The sequence below is a fragment of the Chenopodium quinoa genome, unplaced genomic scaffold (genome assembly GCF_001683475.1).
Source record: "Chenopodium quinoa cultivar QQ74 unplaced genomic scaffold, ASM168347v1, whole genome shotgun sequence".
Lineage (NCBI taxonomy): Eukaryota > Viridiplantae > Streptophyta > Magnoliopsida > Caryophyllales > Amaranthaceae > Chenopodium > Chenopodium quinoa.
The window spans coordinates 87,923-103,282 of record NW_018744290.1 but is presented as its reverse complement, the minus strand read 5'-3'; the positions used below and the strand labels follow the sequence as shown (position 1 = coordinate 103,282).

Sequence of the window (15,360 nt, the reverse complement as noted above, 5' to 3'; positions counted from 1 at the left end):
TAATGAACATGGCTTTAACTGCGGTTTTATTATCTAATGACTGTGGTGAGTATCTACTTTATGATGAAGAAATTCTTTGATAGCTTTAATTGCGGTTATAATAAGTTCTTTTAATAGTGATGATCTGATTGATTGATTCGTGTTCGTTACATTTCCTACTGTAAAAGGTATGGAGCATGTACTAGCATTAAAACTTTAAGAAAATTACCACATATAGTCATCCTAATAATGATTAAAGAAGTTCTGTCCAGATTTGGAGTTAGTATTGAAATGCATTTGTCAATTAGTTTAGTGGAAAGCGAGTCTAACCCCTTAATTCTCAAAGAACTATACAATAAGCTTTAATCGAGAAAAAAAATTAGTCGTCAATATGTAAAAGGTAATTTGTATTTAAAGTAGCCAATTGTTGCTATCAGCCCATATGGATCTTTTCAAGCAATTCTCTTACTTTGATAGAGTAGGTGGAAAGAGAAGATCTTTGCTATGTCGGTTTCTTTCAACAATAAATTATGTCAATTTCTCTTATTGTCGAAAAATAAATTTTTCATCTATATTAATTGACGAGGAGATAGTTGCATTTTCATTTTTCCTTTTTATATTAGTTTTGATTTTAATTTATCATAAATGTTCAGATTTATCTCATATGTTATGTGCCTACATCGACTGCATGTAATTTTCCCAATTAGTTTTCCCATTGTATTTTCACAATAACTCCGTGCATATATTGCATAGCACCACAAAGTATTATAAGTGAAAATTTCTACTTTGGTGCTTTGAGGATTGACATAATTCCACTTTGGTGCATTAAGTTTATAAACTCTGTTTCACTATGGTGTCCGTGGTTTGATAATTCTATTTTATACTGTTTTTTTTCACTTTGGTGCCTTAAGTATATATTAATGCTCATATTTATAACAAACAATTAACTTCTTTATTGAATATTACTCGGTAGTATCTATGGGGACGTATCTAGGGAGAGGGAGAGAAAAAGTAGTTTAAGAGATATTAAACCAACTCTACCCCATGTAGTTTGACTTGGGGTCTTGGAGGGAAACAAGAAAAGGATGTAACTGGCCCATAAGGCCATAAATATTGTGCTTGCTGTTAAATCATTGTGTTTCTCCTATGAAACTCCAGGCAGGCAAATCAAGAATAGTTTGATAAATCTTTGTGCTTACCCCTGAAATTATTGTGTTTCTGCTACAAATTTTATGCTTTTCCAGAGGTCATTGTCTGCTTCACAAAAACAAATAAATGAAAGGGAGATTTTTTGCAGGATATTAAATTAGGAACAAAACATTCACGGTTCCTAAATCGTCCAATTCTAACAGATGTATCTGAAGAGACTCTTCAGAGTGCAATGAGACCTTTAACATTATTGATTATTACAGACAGGATTTGCCAAGCAATAGAAATACTTATTCAACATCAATGATAAACCTTCTTTTGACAAGTTTACAACCAAAAAGAGGAGGCATTGACAGGAATCCTCCACGCACACAATGTAATCCAAGCACTTCGTATATTGTAATCAAGCATAAACTTGTACTACAAACTGCAGAAAGGGTTGTCTGCTTTAAAATCTAAAAACCTATGAGAAAATACATCATGAAGTGGTTGGGGTATCTACTATTTCCGCATCATCGATGTTGGGATTCTCAGAATCCTCTGAGCTGCTAAGCTTTCCTGGAGTCAAAACACGTCCAGTCATGGGATCAACAAAATGGGTATCACGTGGCCCACCTTTGCGTCCCATGGCCATCATTGGAGGAGGAGGGAGCAACCCGGCTCTAAACAGAACTCGCTGAACTGGATCTGATGGCTGGGCTCCAACTGAAAGCCAATACCTGTTGATAGTGGGTTTAAAGAAAAAAATCAAGAGACGCTTGCAAAGGATCAAAACACAACTCAAGTCAAGCAAAATTAGTCAAATCAAGTCCAACAATTCTGACTGGCTCTTATAAATGCAACATCTACAATCATCCCTGTGGGTAGATGAATCACACAGTTCATATCAACACAGCTTGAACTGCCCCACAGCCACCACCACCACCACCCACACCCACACCCACACTTACACCCCCCTCCCCCAACAACAAAGCCTTAGTCCCAAAATGATTTGGGGTCGGCTAACATGAATTGTCGCAAGTAACCATCCGAAAAGGAACAAGAAAATAACAAGATAATCGATTGAAAAAAAAAACCTAGGGTCAATAAATCAGCATGCCAAAGTGAAATGAGCAATTAACATTTTAAACTGCATGTTTTCAATTTGAGTCCACAAGCAACCTCCATCCCAGGATACCTCACATCCCAACAAAATATAAGAATAGTCTAACAAGAGGAAGGGGCAACATAAAAAAAAATAAAAATCAATCAATCAGAACAGTATTGCCTATCTTTTTGAAGCAGGGGCAGATTCAATGCTGCTGCTCCTTGGAATATTGTGTTTGAACATAGCACAGGTACAGTGAAACAGTAATACATTCCAGATTTATAATTTGGAAGATGAAAGAAAATCCTTCCAACATAAGGAGTAAATGTTCGTAGGAGATCCCATCACATTCACAAATTATCGCCAAAGCAAACACCATAAGAATATGAGGGCCTAATTCTAGCAGCTCGAAGCCAGATATCCTCACCAAACAATGAAATAACATTTTGGATCATATATCCACATGTCTCATACATGAGAAACTTTCCATTAATGCCTTGCTTGGATTGGGGGTAATATATTAAAGGGGTAATAAAAGTCAAACTTGAAAAAACATAAGTAATTAGAGGTGGTGTTGTATGAGGCATGGTGTTTACAAATAAAATAAGGTAGTTGTGCCACGAGGGAAAGAGAGAGATGGAGGAATTATTACCCTCATAATGAGGGTAATAGTTACCCACCCTCCCACTAGTGTAACTTTTACCCCCAAAATGAGCCTCTTTCTTCACCTTATACCACACCATCACTACATAATTTTCCTTACAATCACACCATCACTATCTCCTCTTTCCCTATTTTCACAATCACACCATCACTATCTCCCTCAATCCAAGCATGCCCTAAGGAGTATGTCAAAATCACATGAGGAAGACAAAATGATTTACATTCATTTTTATGGCATCATATTCCAGAGTACAAAACCAAAGTATCACAAATTACAGCTATATTGCATCCTACTTCAGTGAAGCATATATAGCAATCAAGACCAATATGTAAAGAACCAAACCATCATGATTTTTCTGAATGCTCATTTTAAAGAGCGGTAACATAGTGTATTAACTTCCATTAGAGCATTAGATGATGAAACATTAAAATTGAGAAATCTAAAATGGAAAGAGAACAATAATTACTTTATAAAAAAAGGGATGGATGAAATTCCAGATAAGTATCATGACTTGGTTGGAAGGAGTTAGGAAGGATATGAAGCATATGGATTTGCATGAGAATGAGGTATTTGATCATAAGGGATAGAGGAAGAAGATTTTGGGTGATAATTATACAGAATAATCACTTTTGGTTCATGTAACCGACCCCACTTATGGGATTAAAGCTTTGATTGATTGATTGAATATAACGCTAAAGAAAACATTATACTACGTACATTTGTGCAAAAAGGAGTGTCAAGACAAAAACAAGATCAAATACATTTGTGCACAATGGAGTGTCAAGACAAACACAAGATCAAATTTGCCCAAAAAGGAGTGTCAAGACAAAAACAAGAGATAGTTTTTGCATTGATTTTTTTTAGTTATTGCATTGACATAACCCATCCTTCAACACAGAACATGAATCTGCAGGCCATAATAAATAGGCTTAGCTTGTCAACCAAAATTGTTGTTGGGGACAATGCTATCATAGTATTATTAGTTGGATGACCAAGATTGTGGAGCTGTAGACAAGCACCCAGAGAGGTTTCACTCTGCTTGTTTGGCAAGATCTAAATAATTGAATCAAAGAGTGTCACAGGAATATGTTATAGTTTTCAAAATTAGGTTCTTGCCAACAATTTTAGGCTTAGGTTCAGATATTAATATGGAACTCCAAAAATTACAAACTCTCAGTGAACAACAGCAGAAAAGCTTCCATGAATATGCCAAATAAGTCCCCTAAGCATGATTATGGACCTTTATTGGTTGGGGTCATTGATACAAATTTTGTGTCATCTCTTCCAGAGTCCTTTCCTTATGACAGTTGAAGAAGACTACACTCAAATTTCTTTTCGAGTTTCAACAGATTATTAGAAAATTTTCACAGGTTTGAGCCATATATTTCAAGTTCAGTGGCTATGGCGACTTTGGTCCTACGTCAAATATGGTTTAAATGGTGACTAAGGTCACTAGAGCTAGCCTAGAAATTAGAAACTCTTCCCTTTTACTAGCTTAAGAGTTACCACATACATTGCAAAGAGACTCTTGAACATGAGTATTTTCATATTATAATGTTGGATCCTGTGATCATCATCATCTACTACTTGGGGCCATAAAATGACATTAATAAGCTACCGTCTTGTTTTTGTCGAGATTCATCAACCATCAATAGTACCTCATGATTGTGACCATAAGAGTTTAATGGGCTTCTAAAGGTCAGAAAGGGTCTGATATCAAAGGAATTAGCCTTCACTCAAGTGTTATACTTCGTATAAAAACATTATGGACAGTGTACAGAACACAAAATGAGGATACCCGTACACTAGACAGAACTTGTTCATAGACCTAGTAAACCAAGCTAAAGCTTAGAGTAGGAAACCTAACCAAGAAATCGACAATAGAAATAAAGATAACATCAACAAGTAACAGAGACTTGAGACCAAATACTTTATACATAATAGATTAAAGAAAAAAATGATGGATAAGGCCTGATTCTAGAAAAAGTTCAATTTCCATATAGTGCTCTATGATTAAAAATTGAGAGTATATAATATGGGCATGCCTGGACTGCAGAAATTGCAGTTGAATTAAGCTATTTTTATCTGTAGTTATAAGACTTAGTATTGATACAAACCATTTACAAAATGCAAATCGCAGCATACTAGCACCCACCAACTCCCTCCAGACCCCATCCCAATGACCCTACCCAATCTTTCCCAGAAGTATAATTGCATCACCAAGTATCTGATATCTGGGATGCCAACATTACTTTCCATACGTTCATGTCACCAAGACCCAAGTGCCTAAATAAACACGAAATGTGAACTGAATAAAAATAACTAACTGTTGCAGCTTGCACACATTTTCCTATCATACATAAACGACGATGCTAATTGGTTTCAAACACACAACTGAGACCTTAGAATCTTAGATACAGGACAATGGAAAAACTTTTCCCTCTTGAAATTATTTTTGGCAGGACAGCAGCAAATGATCCTTATATGAGTTAGCTCAACAGATAGCACCGGCCAAGCACTTGCACCAGGAAAAAGATCATATAGAGGCAAACAGCAAACTCTTCGGGGACAAACCCATTATCTTCATACCCCTCAAAAGTCTACTTCACTTAGCTTATCATCAGTAGCAATGATCAACTTAAATTCATATTAAGGTCGAAACTAGACGAGTTTTTCTACATTGTCATCTGCGATTTAAGTTCACACACTAGAGTCCACACAAATGCAGCCTAATTTACCAAATTCTTCTCTAAAAAACATTTTTCAAGGCGCATATATTAACAAGAATCACACAATAATGCAACAGATTAAACAATCAAATTCGAAAAAAAAGAGCAATTTGAAATGCATAATCACTTACTTCACTCTATCAAAATTAAGCCCCATTCGCTTTTGCCCATCTTGACCTACATATATCAAATAATTCAACCAAAAATAATATAAAATCAATAAAAGAAATCCAAGATTTAATATATGAAAATAGGGGGAAATGGGAAAGAGAAGGAAACCTGGAAGAGGGTTATAGTAACCAAGAACTTCGATGTGTTTGCCATCTCTAGGAGACCTGCTATCAGCCGCCATAACCCTATAAAAGGGTTTATTTTTACACCCAAATCTAGATAATCGAATTCTCATCACCATCTTTTCTTGTTACTAAATTTCAAACAAATCCAATCAATTATCAGTGAGAAAAATGAATAAAAACTGGGAATTTCTTCAGCAAAAATGAAATAAAGTTAGGGGTTTAAGAGTGAGAAAAGTGTTTAACCTGGTATAAAATTAGCTTTGTTCTTGATGTCTCAACGTTTGAGGAAGACGAGCCACACACTCAGTCTGAGTCACAGCAGCAGCAGCCACCAAGCTAGCAATTAAGGGTCTGTGGGTTATGCGATTGGACTATTGGAGCACCAAATGTGGTTCGGGGTATTTTTTGGTAGCAGGAAATGCAAAAGATTGAATTACCTGTTTCGTGTAATTACGAAATTACGGAGGAGGAGACATATTTTGTTTATCAAATTTTGTCGAGTCAGCTTGACATTTATGTAAATAAATCAATAACTGTGGGTCCCGTATTTGACTAAAAGTTGTTACAAATATATTTTGTTTATCGAGGAGATAAACTTGTATTTTCTCATTACGGAGTAATATAATACCTTTTATGGAGTATTTCATAACTTCATGTAGGTTGACTAGGTGTGTGTCGACTTCAAGTTTGAGTTAGTTTGACTCAATTCACTAACATTTTGAGTTCGAACTCGAGTTAAGCCAAGGTTTTATCGAGTTGAGTTCATGACTAAGTCGACCTTGAGATTATCGTGATTTTTTTCCGTCTTAATATGAAATAGCATTTTTAGAGTAAACAATAGATTAAAAATAGATATTTTGCATTTTCTATACACCGTAATAAATAATGGAATAAATGAACTCATTTGGCCAATATCACAATGACAAAAAAGCTTGGTCTCGAGACCAAACTACTCGAGCTAAGTTTTGTTCAATTTGAGCTTGAGTAATCTACAATCTCAACTAATTCTTTTTATTTGTGTAATCTAGTATTTCTAAAGTAAAACCTAAACGAGGTCACATATAAACAAATTACTTGTATTTTTTACACTTTTTAATTTCGATTTTATCATTTTTGAAAATTAAAAATTAGCTTATTCCAAAAAGGCAAAGTCTTATTGAGCACCCAACCATCTAGTATATCATACGAAATGTGATTATATCATACAAAATGTGATTATATCATTACAAAAGTAATTATATCATCCAAAAACTGATTATGTAAATGTATCATTCAAAAAATAAATTCATCATTAAAAAAGGTATCAAACAGTAATTAAATCACTTGAAAAATAATTATATCATCCAAAAGATAATTGTATCATCTCACTAAATTGTTTAAAATACGATTATACCATTCAAAATACTCCCTCCGTCCCATAATATAGTTTCTACTGTGTTTTTTTTTTTCACGATATTTAAAAATGGGAGGAGAAGTGGAAGAATTACATTAAAAGTGGACAAAAGCTAGACAAAAGTACAAGACAAGTGTATAATTCAAGGGGAAAAAAAAGTGTAAAATACAATTATAGACAAAAGTTAAGAGAGAAAGTGGAAAAAGTAAAATGCAAGTGTATAAGTTAAGGGTAAATTAGGAAATTTAATGAATAAAGTAAAAAAAAAAAAAAGTATAATGGTCTTTACATAAAAGAACTATATATGTGGGGCGGAGGGAGTATGACTCACAAGATCATCTAAAAAAGTGATTATATCACATATCATTCAGAATGTGACTGTATTATTAGAGAATATTAAACTTTGGGTTTACAATAATTTATTGTAGATCGGGTCCATATAAGACCTGCTGATCCCAAAATTTACATTCAAAAAAAAAAAAAAAAAAAAAAAAACCAAAGACACCATTAACCGGTTTAGAAAAACCGGGATTAGGTTTGGGAATTTCCTCAATTTCTCCTTGGTTGTTTATACTACTGGTATGGTCTTAGCTCCGGTCACCCCTTCACTCTCATCAACCTCCATTTTCTCTCTCATCACTCTTCTCAGTCTGTATATCCGTTAATTTCAATTAAATTTTTTAAAAAAGTCCTTTTCCGTCTTCGTCTGGCGCGAAAATGCACTTCAAAATTCGATTACCCTATTCATTTATTCACGAAATTTGATTAGAAATAAAGCTGAAAATCCAAATCAAAATCATGGGTTTGGGTATTTGAGGTGAGATAATTGATGGGATTGTAGGATTACAAAGCGATATGGAATCTAGGGTTCCAATTCATAATCATAGTAGCATTGATAATGATGAAAGTAACATCAATAATGTTAATAATAATATCAATATAAGATCAGTAGATTCTTACATTGATGGGAGAAATTTAGATGAAGTTAAAAAAGACTGCAAAATCGACAGAATTAGCAACGGTGATCGTGATGCCATTACTGAAAATAGTTTAGATCACGAGGAGGGCTCTAATAACATTGTAAGTTCATTTTTTTGGGTTAATGATTGGTTTTTATTTTATGATTGAAATTTTGTGGGTTAATCTTGTGATTAACTGCTAATTATATTGTGATTGTCTTTGTGTATGCTACATGTGCTTATTTGACATAATTTTCTGGGTCATTCTTTGATTTATTGGAATGTTTCAGAGAGAGTAGGGAAAAAGTTGGTCACAAAAAATTTGGTGTTTTGTGGGAATTGTGACTTTATTTGCAATAAGTTAATGTGAAAGGAGGGGATAAAGATTAAATTTTTAATCATGAATTTTTGTTCAGTTAATGTTTATTTGGTCCAAAATGTATAGAATTTTGGAATATGTAATGATTAACATGTTGTGCATTTTGTTGTATACTTGTATGAGCTGAGTAGTTGACCCTTTTGAAACTGTGGATAAAGGGTTTAAAGGTTGAATCTTCGACTAGTTTTAAATGTTCATCGATGAGTTTTCAATTTTAGGTTTGATTCGCCTTTCTGTGTTTATCCAGGATTGCTTGGATGAGGTATACAAGACCCCAATTCAGATTCCTAACATTGGTGTTGAAGATGATCGATCTAGTCTAGAAAGTAGTGGGTCTCTAAGAAATTCCTGTCATGCCTTAACAGCAAAGGGTAAATCTGAACATGTTACATACTTGTATATGTCTTAGTTTGCTTCAGCATTTGCATCTTTTATAGTGCTTTATTCTTCACTTGCTCAAACAACTTATATGAATTATATTTGTATTAGATGTTTTGCCAATTGAAACTGCAAGGGCAAGATTCTTGCAAATTGTTGTGGATAATTTTATCACTGAGCATACTATTGAGAAGCCGGGTGCTTATATTGATAATATTGTTGAGCCTGGAGGTGATAAATCAAACAAGAGAAAGTCTGCTGAAGTTCAATATGAAGGAGATCCAAGGTTTGTTTTGCCGCTGATGTATGTGGCTAATTTGTACGAAACTCTGGTGAGTGAAGCGAACATAAGAATTGCTTTATTAAATGGTTTGCGTGAAAAGACTATTGGAGTAGCTCTAGAAGCATCTGGCGGGCTCTACAGAAAGTTGACTCAGAAATATCCTAAAACAGGTAGCATATTTTAGCTTTTTAGCTTTTTTTGTTGGCTTATCTCTTCATTGCTTAATAGTGAGGGATAGCATAAAAAAAATTCAAGCGAATTAGTGTGAGATAACAAAATAGATTAGTTTTGAACAATTCATATCAGAGGTATTATTTAGGTCGGATACAGTTTCTAGAATCAGAGCCTTCATCTTCTAAATAATATTAAGAACATATGCCTAACTATATAAACTCTGTGTAAGCCTTCCAGGTTAACACTGTCTACATATTTAACTCCATAGACAGTGGGCCTACACTGCTTGTTGCTGGCTAACAGATTCCCCCCCACCCTGCAGTTCCTTCCTTGCAATTGGCCTTTGTCCTGCCTAGACCCTTGCAAAACAAGTCTTTATTTATGAAACCAACTAGCTTTTTTGATTCACATCAGCGTCGCTGAATGGTTTGATGCTTTTACAGGAATAGCAAACACAAATTTAAAAATAGTTCAGTAGCAAATGAGCAATTTCTCTGTCCATCTGCTTTCCTATTCAAATGGTATATATTAGCAATTTACACTTCTTTGCATCTGAGTAATTCTGATTGCCCAGTCAAGCCAATCAGATGTTACTACTCTTTAGTATTCCTTTCACTGCATGGTAGCTGTGATTGGCCACTGGCTACTTGTTCTTTGACCCTTGCAATATCTATAGTTCTAAGGGTATATCTAATGAAATCATGTTATGGTTTGCTCTTTATTTTGCTTGACTCATATTTATAGGGAAATAAATCTGTAGCTCTTGGCTCGGAGCCCAGCCTTCATAAATTTCATTTTCTGCCTCAATGGGTACCCACCTTTGCTTGGCTAAGGAAGAGGTCTGTACCTCATTAATGAATTATCTTATACATGTATTGTTTAGTTTGTAACATTTTATCGTCGTGTACTTTCCTGTCGCATAAACCTTTTCTTGGTTAAGGAAAGGGTCTGTACCTCATTAATGAATTATCTCATACAAGTGTTGTTTAGTTTTAACATTATATTGTTATGTACTTTCCTGTTGCACAAACATTTATTTCTATGTTATAATGTCTTTAAAAGCATTTTTACCGAAGCGGGATATTTTTGATATGAAAGTCGGTCTTTTAGCATATATGGCAGAGGATTGGTCTGTTAAAAAATCAGAAACTTATGTGTGTTTGAACTAGCCTAACTTTGCAGCTTGAGAAACTAGAAAGTCTAGAATTCTTTTTCATGCTCATAAAAAATGTATACATCTCCTGGATGTTTCTTTCATCTTATTAAGTTTTTTGTCTAACATTTTATGCATCCTGTGAAACATAGGCTCTTATTCTTTTAAACGACGGGAATTGGCTACTTCTCTCGAAACAAGGACTAGGTTTCCAGAATTAGTTGTCCAAGAAGAGAAGAGGGTTCGTTTTGTGGTGGCCAATGGCTTAGATATTGTTGAGAGACCAACTGTTGTTCCTGTTGATGATGCAGAATGGTTAGTTTCTGTCATTTATACATGCTTGCAGTAGCCTATTGTGGTTACACATGTTAAATATTTATTGATGTCCTTGCCCAAGTAGTATCTACAGTGATTATTTTGCTTTGATAGGTCATTTGGAACTTTCTACTGTTTAGATGAAAGAGCGTTTGGAAATAAAGTCAAAAGTGCCTTAGTTTATGAAGATTTAATAAGATAATTATATATCTGTAAATTTGACTATCTGAGGCATCTTTCCATGCAGTTTAGATTTGGAACACCTTATTTCAGCAGTTTTTAGTTTGCATGAATGTCGTGCTCTAAAGTATGTTGGAATTCTTCTTAGCTTGTATATGTGATAGTGTATTAACGGTAGAAAAAAGCTCCAAAGAAAGCTATAAATATGATCATCTATATAAGGTGCAAGTGGTTGATCATCTATGTTAAATGGCGTTCGTGATCTTACAGGTTCAAGCGTTTGACAGGTCGGACTGAAATAGCAATTACAGCTAGGGACTATAAGTTTTACAACCCAAGGCATAAAGTTAGGCGTGCTTTATCAAACACTTCACCGACTGTCCCTGGTTTGCTTGTAAGCTCATTTCTCATCTGTATGTGGTTTTATTTCTACAATATGAAACTTGTTGATGAAGCTTGATATATCTTTTATCAGTCATACAATAGCAACAGTGATCACGAGTTCCAGTCTGCAACAGAGGTATGCTGACTCGACTTTCTGAGTTCTATATTAAAAATCCTTCTGCTGATAGTGTCTTTAGCATCCCTCTTTCTAAAGGGAGGGCAGTGTGGGTTAATTTTCTGGGTGGAAATTTCTGATTTAAAATATTGATATCTTAGCATACCTTCTGTTTATGTTTATTAACTTCTATTGATAATTGGTTAGGGATCCATTTACCAAAAAAAATACTAGTATTAGAAAATACTTACAGCACTTGTTAGAAGACAGTAAAGTGGGTTAGTTATGCTTAACTGAATTAAGACAAACAGAAAAAGTTTGTGAGGTATGGCAGTATGAGTCTAATGTGAAGATAAGAGTACTATCTAGTCCAGAATGAACGCTTCAGTATATGCTCAAATTGTTGGCCTTACAATCATTCTTCTCAATCTGGTGAACCTACTGAATAGCCAAATCCATCTCAGGATAATCTTCCAACCTCCTGAACCTAAGTATCTGGTCTCAAAAGTTAGGACCACACCTTTCTTTCCGACAGCAATCTGTTTGTACTTCCTGTCTTTCAGAAATTTTCTCCCCTTTTCACTATCCAACTCATATACAAAATAAGTTAATTAAAGATGCCAAGCTTTGGTCTTATGCTGAAAACCACATTTTTTTAATTTTATTTTATCCTCTGTGATTAATGCTGCTAAAGTGCATATGGCAGAATCCACGGGAGCAGGAGACACCATCCAAACATTCTTTGGTGACATTGGCTCGCCAGCCACGATATGATACCATTATCCTTAATCATCATCAGTCTCTTAACCAGAATCAACAGGCTACTCTCTTAGCTTGCACTCATGAAAGTGGGCAATCTTCCCATTTACCAGACATTGCTCATGGCCATGAATCTCCGACTTTTTCTCAGAACATGGCATCATTAGAGTCTCTAGGAGGAAGTCATGTAGTAGGTCGTTTACATGTGATGGTAAGTTTTCTTATGTCTATTCATATTACCTGTTTCCATAAGTCATTATTTCCATCTTATTCTGAAGCAAATTTTCATTTCCATTTTATTCTGAAGCAAAATTTTAAGTCAATTCTTTCACTGGTTGCTGTCTTATGGGGGTGGAGAGTTATTATTCATGTCTAGTTCTAACTAGCCTAACCAGTTGCCCCCTCAGCCCCCACCCCACTTGATTGCTTAAAAAACCCTTACATATGCGTTAACTTTAGAGGAACTCCGTGAGAGGCTGTATTTTGGTTGATACCCAAGGACCTGTGTTCGTAGTTTATGCATTAACTCTTAGAGGAACTCTGTGAGAGACCATTACATATAGCTAAATCTGCTGATATTTGTAATCGCTTAGTGGCTTAGTCACCAAAAAGATCTTGTAAGGGAGTATCAGAACTAACATATGGCAGATTTTCCGGACTTATTCGAGGAGTGGACTAGCTTCAGAGTTCAGGCTACCCAGACCCTACACATGCCAACCTTTAATGGGTTAAAGGAGTATTTTAGATGGAGAATTGCTTCATAGTGTGTTTATATAATCTTAACTGCTCCATTTTGCTGATGTTTTGGTCACCTCTTAAAGTTTGTGAGGCATATAAACTTTCAAGTTCAAGATTACTTAGAGAATTATATGAATTGAAAGCATTGTCAATGATGCCTTTTGACCAGTAGCCAGTTTCTAATGTGCATGTCCTTTCAGAAGTTTTTGATCAGTGAGGGTTATGTTTTTGCAAAAAAAAAAAAAAAAAAAAAAACAGTATTACTATTTTGCATTCCTGAGAAGTTGGCATAATCTTATGACTTATTGACTTCGAAATTCCAGTTTCTTTCTGTATGCTAGATACTTTTTCCTAATTACCTGTGATTTATCCCCCCCCTTTTTTTTTTTTCATTTTTTCCCGTCTTTTTCAGCCAACTAGTCCCGCAAAGTTTTGTGATGAATGTGGATCTCCGTACTTGAGACCGACTTCCAAGTTCTGCTCAGAATGTGGTACGAAGAGGTTTGGGATATGAGTCGCTCTTGGTAATTTATGCACGATTCTTGTGGCCTCAAAATTCGTTCATTGTTAATTTTTATGTTCATATGATTGAAGCTAATATATGTATACATTTTCATGAACTCCTGAACAATGGTTCTGTTATAATTGCTTTATTTCCCCCCCCCCCCCTTCAATAACTCTTGTATACGGCAGACATTCGTCAATATTATTAAAACAGTTAATTTGAGGATAATTTTTAACAAATTTTATGGTAACTTTTACCTATTGTGTAATATGTAAGGGTAACTTAAACTTCTAATCAGTTTAATTGTATTTTATGGAACTTTAAATACTTTTAAGGTACTTCTTATTAATGAAAGTACTTCTTATTCTAGAATTTGTGTTCCGCTTTTGTTACCATCTTTACTAGGAGAAATGGAGAAAGATAACATTTTTTCCCACTATGATTAGGTTCTTATTTACATATCTTAATCATGATATGATTATAAGAAAATCTATCCAAGGATTTTTATAATATAAGTTTATTAATTAAAGGAAATTTAGATTTCTAAAAAAAAAAAGAAAAATAATAAAAAAAAGAAAAAATAAAAATAAAAATAAAAATTTAACACCATCGAAATTTTAAGAAATTGGTTTTTGCCTCCACTTAACGAATTCTTGGATGGAATCCGTTAGTGAGACCCATAAGGCGTACATGTTAGCATTTTATAGTTTCAAAATAATAAAAAAATTTAAAAAAAAAACAAAAACAACCCAGCCACCCCAATCTCCACCAGCAGCGCTGCCACCACTGCCCCACTATACCCCTCCCTGTTCCCAGCCGAAACCACCGAAAACTTTGCCCTTCCCTTTCCCCCTCCCAAAATCGGCTACCCTCCCCAACGGCCACCAAATAGGTCGGTGCTTTTCACACCCCCTTAATCGGCCACCAAAAACGACCTATAGCGGTCGAAATCGGCCAATTTAGGGCTTAAAAGGTCGATTTCGACCGTTAGCGGCTGTCGTTGGTGGCCGTATTTTAGGTAGTTTGAAAAACAGTTGGGCGTTTGTTGGTGGTTGTTGGGGAGGGGCTGTCGGTTTTGGGGTGGGGGAAAGGGAGGGGTGGAGTTTCCAATGGTTGGGGGTGGCAGGGTGGGGGCGGGGTGGCGGTGTGCATCCGACAGTGGGGGTGGGGTGGCTGGGTTAGTTTTGGGCCAGGGTTTTTGGTTTTTTTTTAAAAACAAAAATTTAGATTCTTTTTTTTTTTTAATTTTTTTTTACTAATAAAATGGCGACACGTGACACAGTGGACCACACATTACGATTTTTTGGACGGAAATTATTAAGTGGTGGTAAAATCAATTTTTTAAAATTTTTGGTGGTGTTATTTTTTTTTTTTTTTTTTTTTGTGGTGTTGAAAACCATTTTCGTGTATTTTTGAGGTGTTAAAAAATCAAAATTTCCTTAATTAAATGCCTATGTATTTACTTTGAGGCACATAATTCTAGATATTACTATAATTATTGGGACAATTTCAATTTTGCTACCACCAAAAGGCAGGCACCTTAGTTTTGATACCCCTTTAATTATTTTTATATTTTTATTATTTTACTACCACTTAAATCAGAGTTATTAAAAATTGCTACCAGTTGACAGAATCCGTTAGGATTCTCTGTTAAGTTTATTAAAAAAAAAACCCCAACCACCTTAGAACTCCGGCAACCCGCCACCTCCCTGCCCAGCCACCTCGCTCGCCTAACCACTAG

The 15,360-nt window shown here is 35.0% G+C and overlaps 2 protein-coding genes across 3 annotated transcripts; one reads left to right on the top strand and one right to left on the bottom strand.

Annotated features, from left to right (window-relative positions):
- Nucleotides 1-1,278: 1,278 nt before the first annotated feature.
- LOC110695044 (30S ribosomal protein S16-2, chloroplastic/mitochondrial-like) lies at nt 1,279-6,356 on the bottom strand. 2 transcript variants are annotated; one of them, XM_021872233.1, is made up of 4 exons: nt 6,160-6,356; nt 5,888-6,034; nt 5,740-5,785; nt 1,279-1,847 (listed from the first exon to the last, which is right to left on the bottom strand). In XM_021872233.1, the coding sequence occupies exons 2-4, from the start codon at nt 6,018-6,020 to the stop codon at nt 1,607-1,609; spliced, it is 420 nt and encodes a 139-aa protein (XP_021727925.1). In that variant the 5' UTR covers nt 6,021-6,034; nt 6,160-6,356; the 3' UTR covers nt 1,279-1,606. The 2 variants fall into 2 exon arrangements, with proteins under 2 accessions (XP_021727925.1, XP_021727924.1); XM_021872232.1 differs by having other exon boundaries at nt 5,888-6,032; nt 6,148-6,355.
- Nucleotides 6,357-7,354: 998 nt separating this feature from the next.
- LOC110695043 (uncharacterized protein At2g02148-like) lies at nt 7,355-14,379 on the top strand. The gene is made up of 8 exons (XM_021872231.1): nt 7,355-8,377; nt 8,883-9,006; nt 9,125-9,466; nt 10,776-10,938; nt 11,389-11,512; nt 11,594-11,638; nt 12,324-12,587; nt 13,527-14,379. The coding sequence occupies exons 1-8, from the start codon at nt 8,153-8,155 to the stop codon at nt 13,626-13,628; spliced, it is 1,389 nt and encodes a 462-aa protein (XP_021727923.1). The 5' UTR covers nt 7,355-8,152; the 3' UTR covers nt 13,629-14,379.
- The last annotated feature ends 981 nt before the right edge of the window (nt 14,380-15,360 follow it).

Bases quoted from the DNA above. Each gene is read 5' to 3' on its own strand.
- LOC110695044 (XM_021872233.1), bottom strand. From the start codon at position 6,020: ATGGTGATGAGAATTCGATTATCTAGATTTGGGTGTAAAAATAAACCC. The intron at 5,786-5,887 runs GTTTCCTTCTCT...TGATATATGTAG, and splicing joins TTACTATAACCCTCTTCCAG to GTCAAGATGGGCAAAAGCGA. The intron at 1,848-5,739 runs GTAAGTGATTAT...CACTATCAACAG, and splicing joins CTTAATTTTGATAGAGTGAA to GTATTGGCTTTCAGTTGGAG.
- LOC110695043 (XM_021872231.1), top strand. From the start codon at position 8,153: ATGGAATCTAGGGTTCCAATTCATAATCATAGTAGCATTGATAATGAT. The intron at 9,007-9,124 runs GTAAATCTGAAC...TATTTGTATTAG, and splicing joins TCATGCCTTAACAGCAAAGG to ATGTTTTGCCAATTGAAACT. The intron at 11,513-11,593 runs GTAAGCTCATTT...ATCTTTTATCAG, and splicing joins CGACTGTCCCTGGTTTGCTT to TCATACAATAGCAACAGTGA.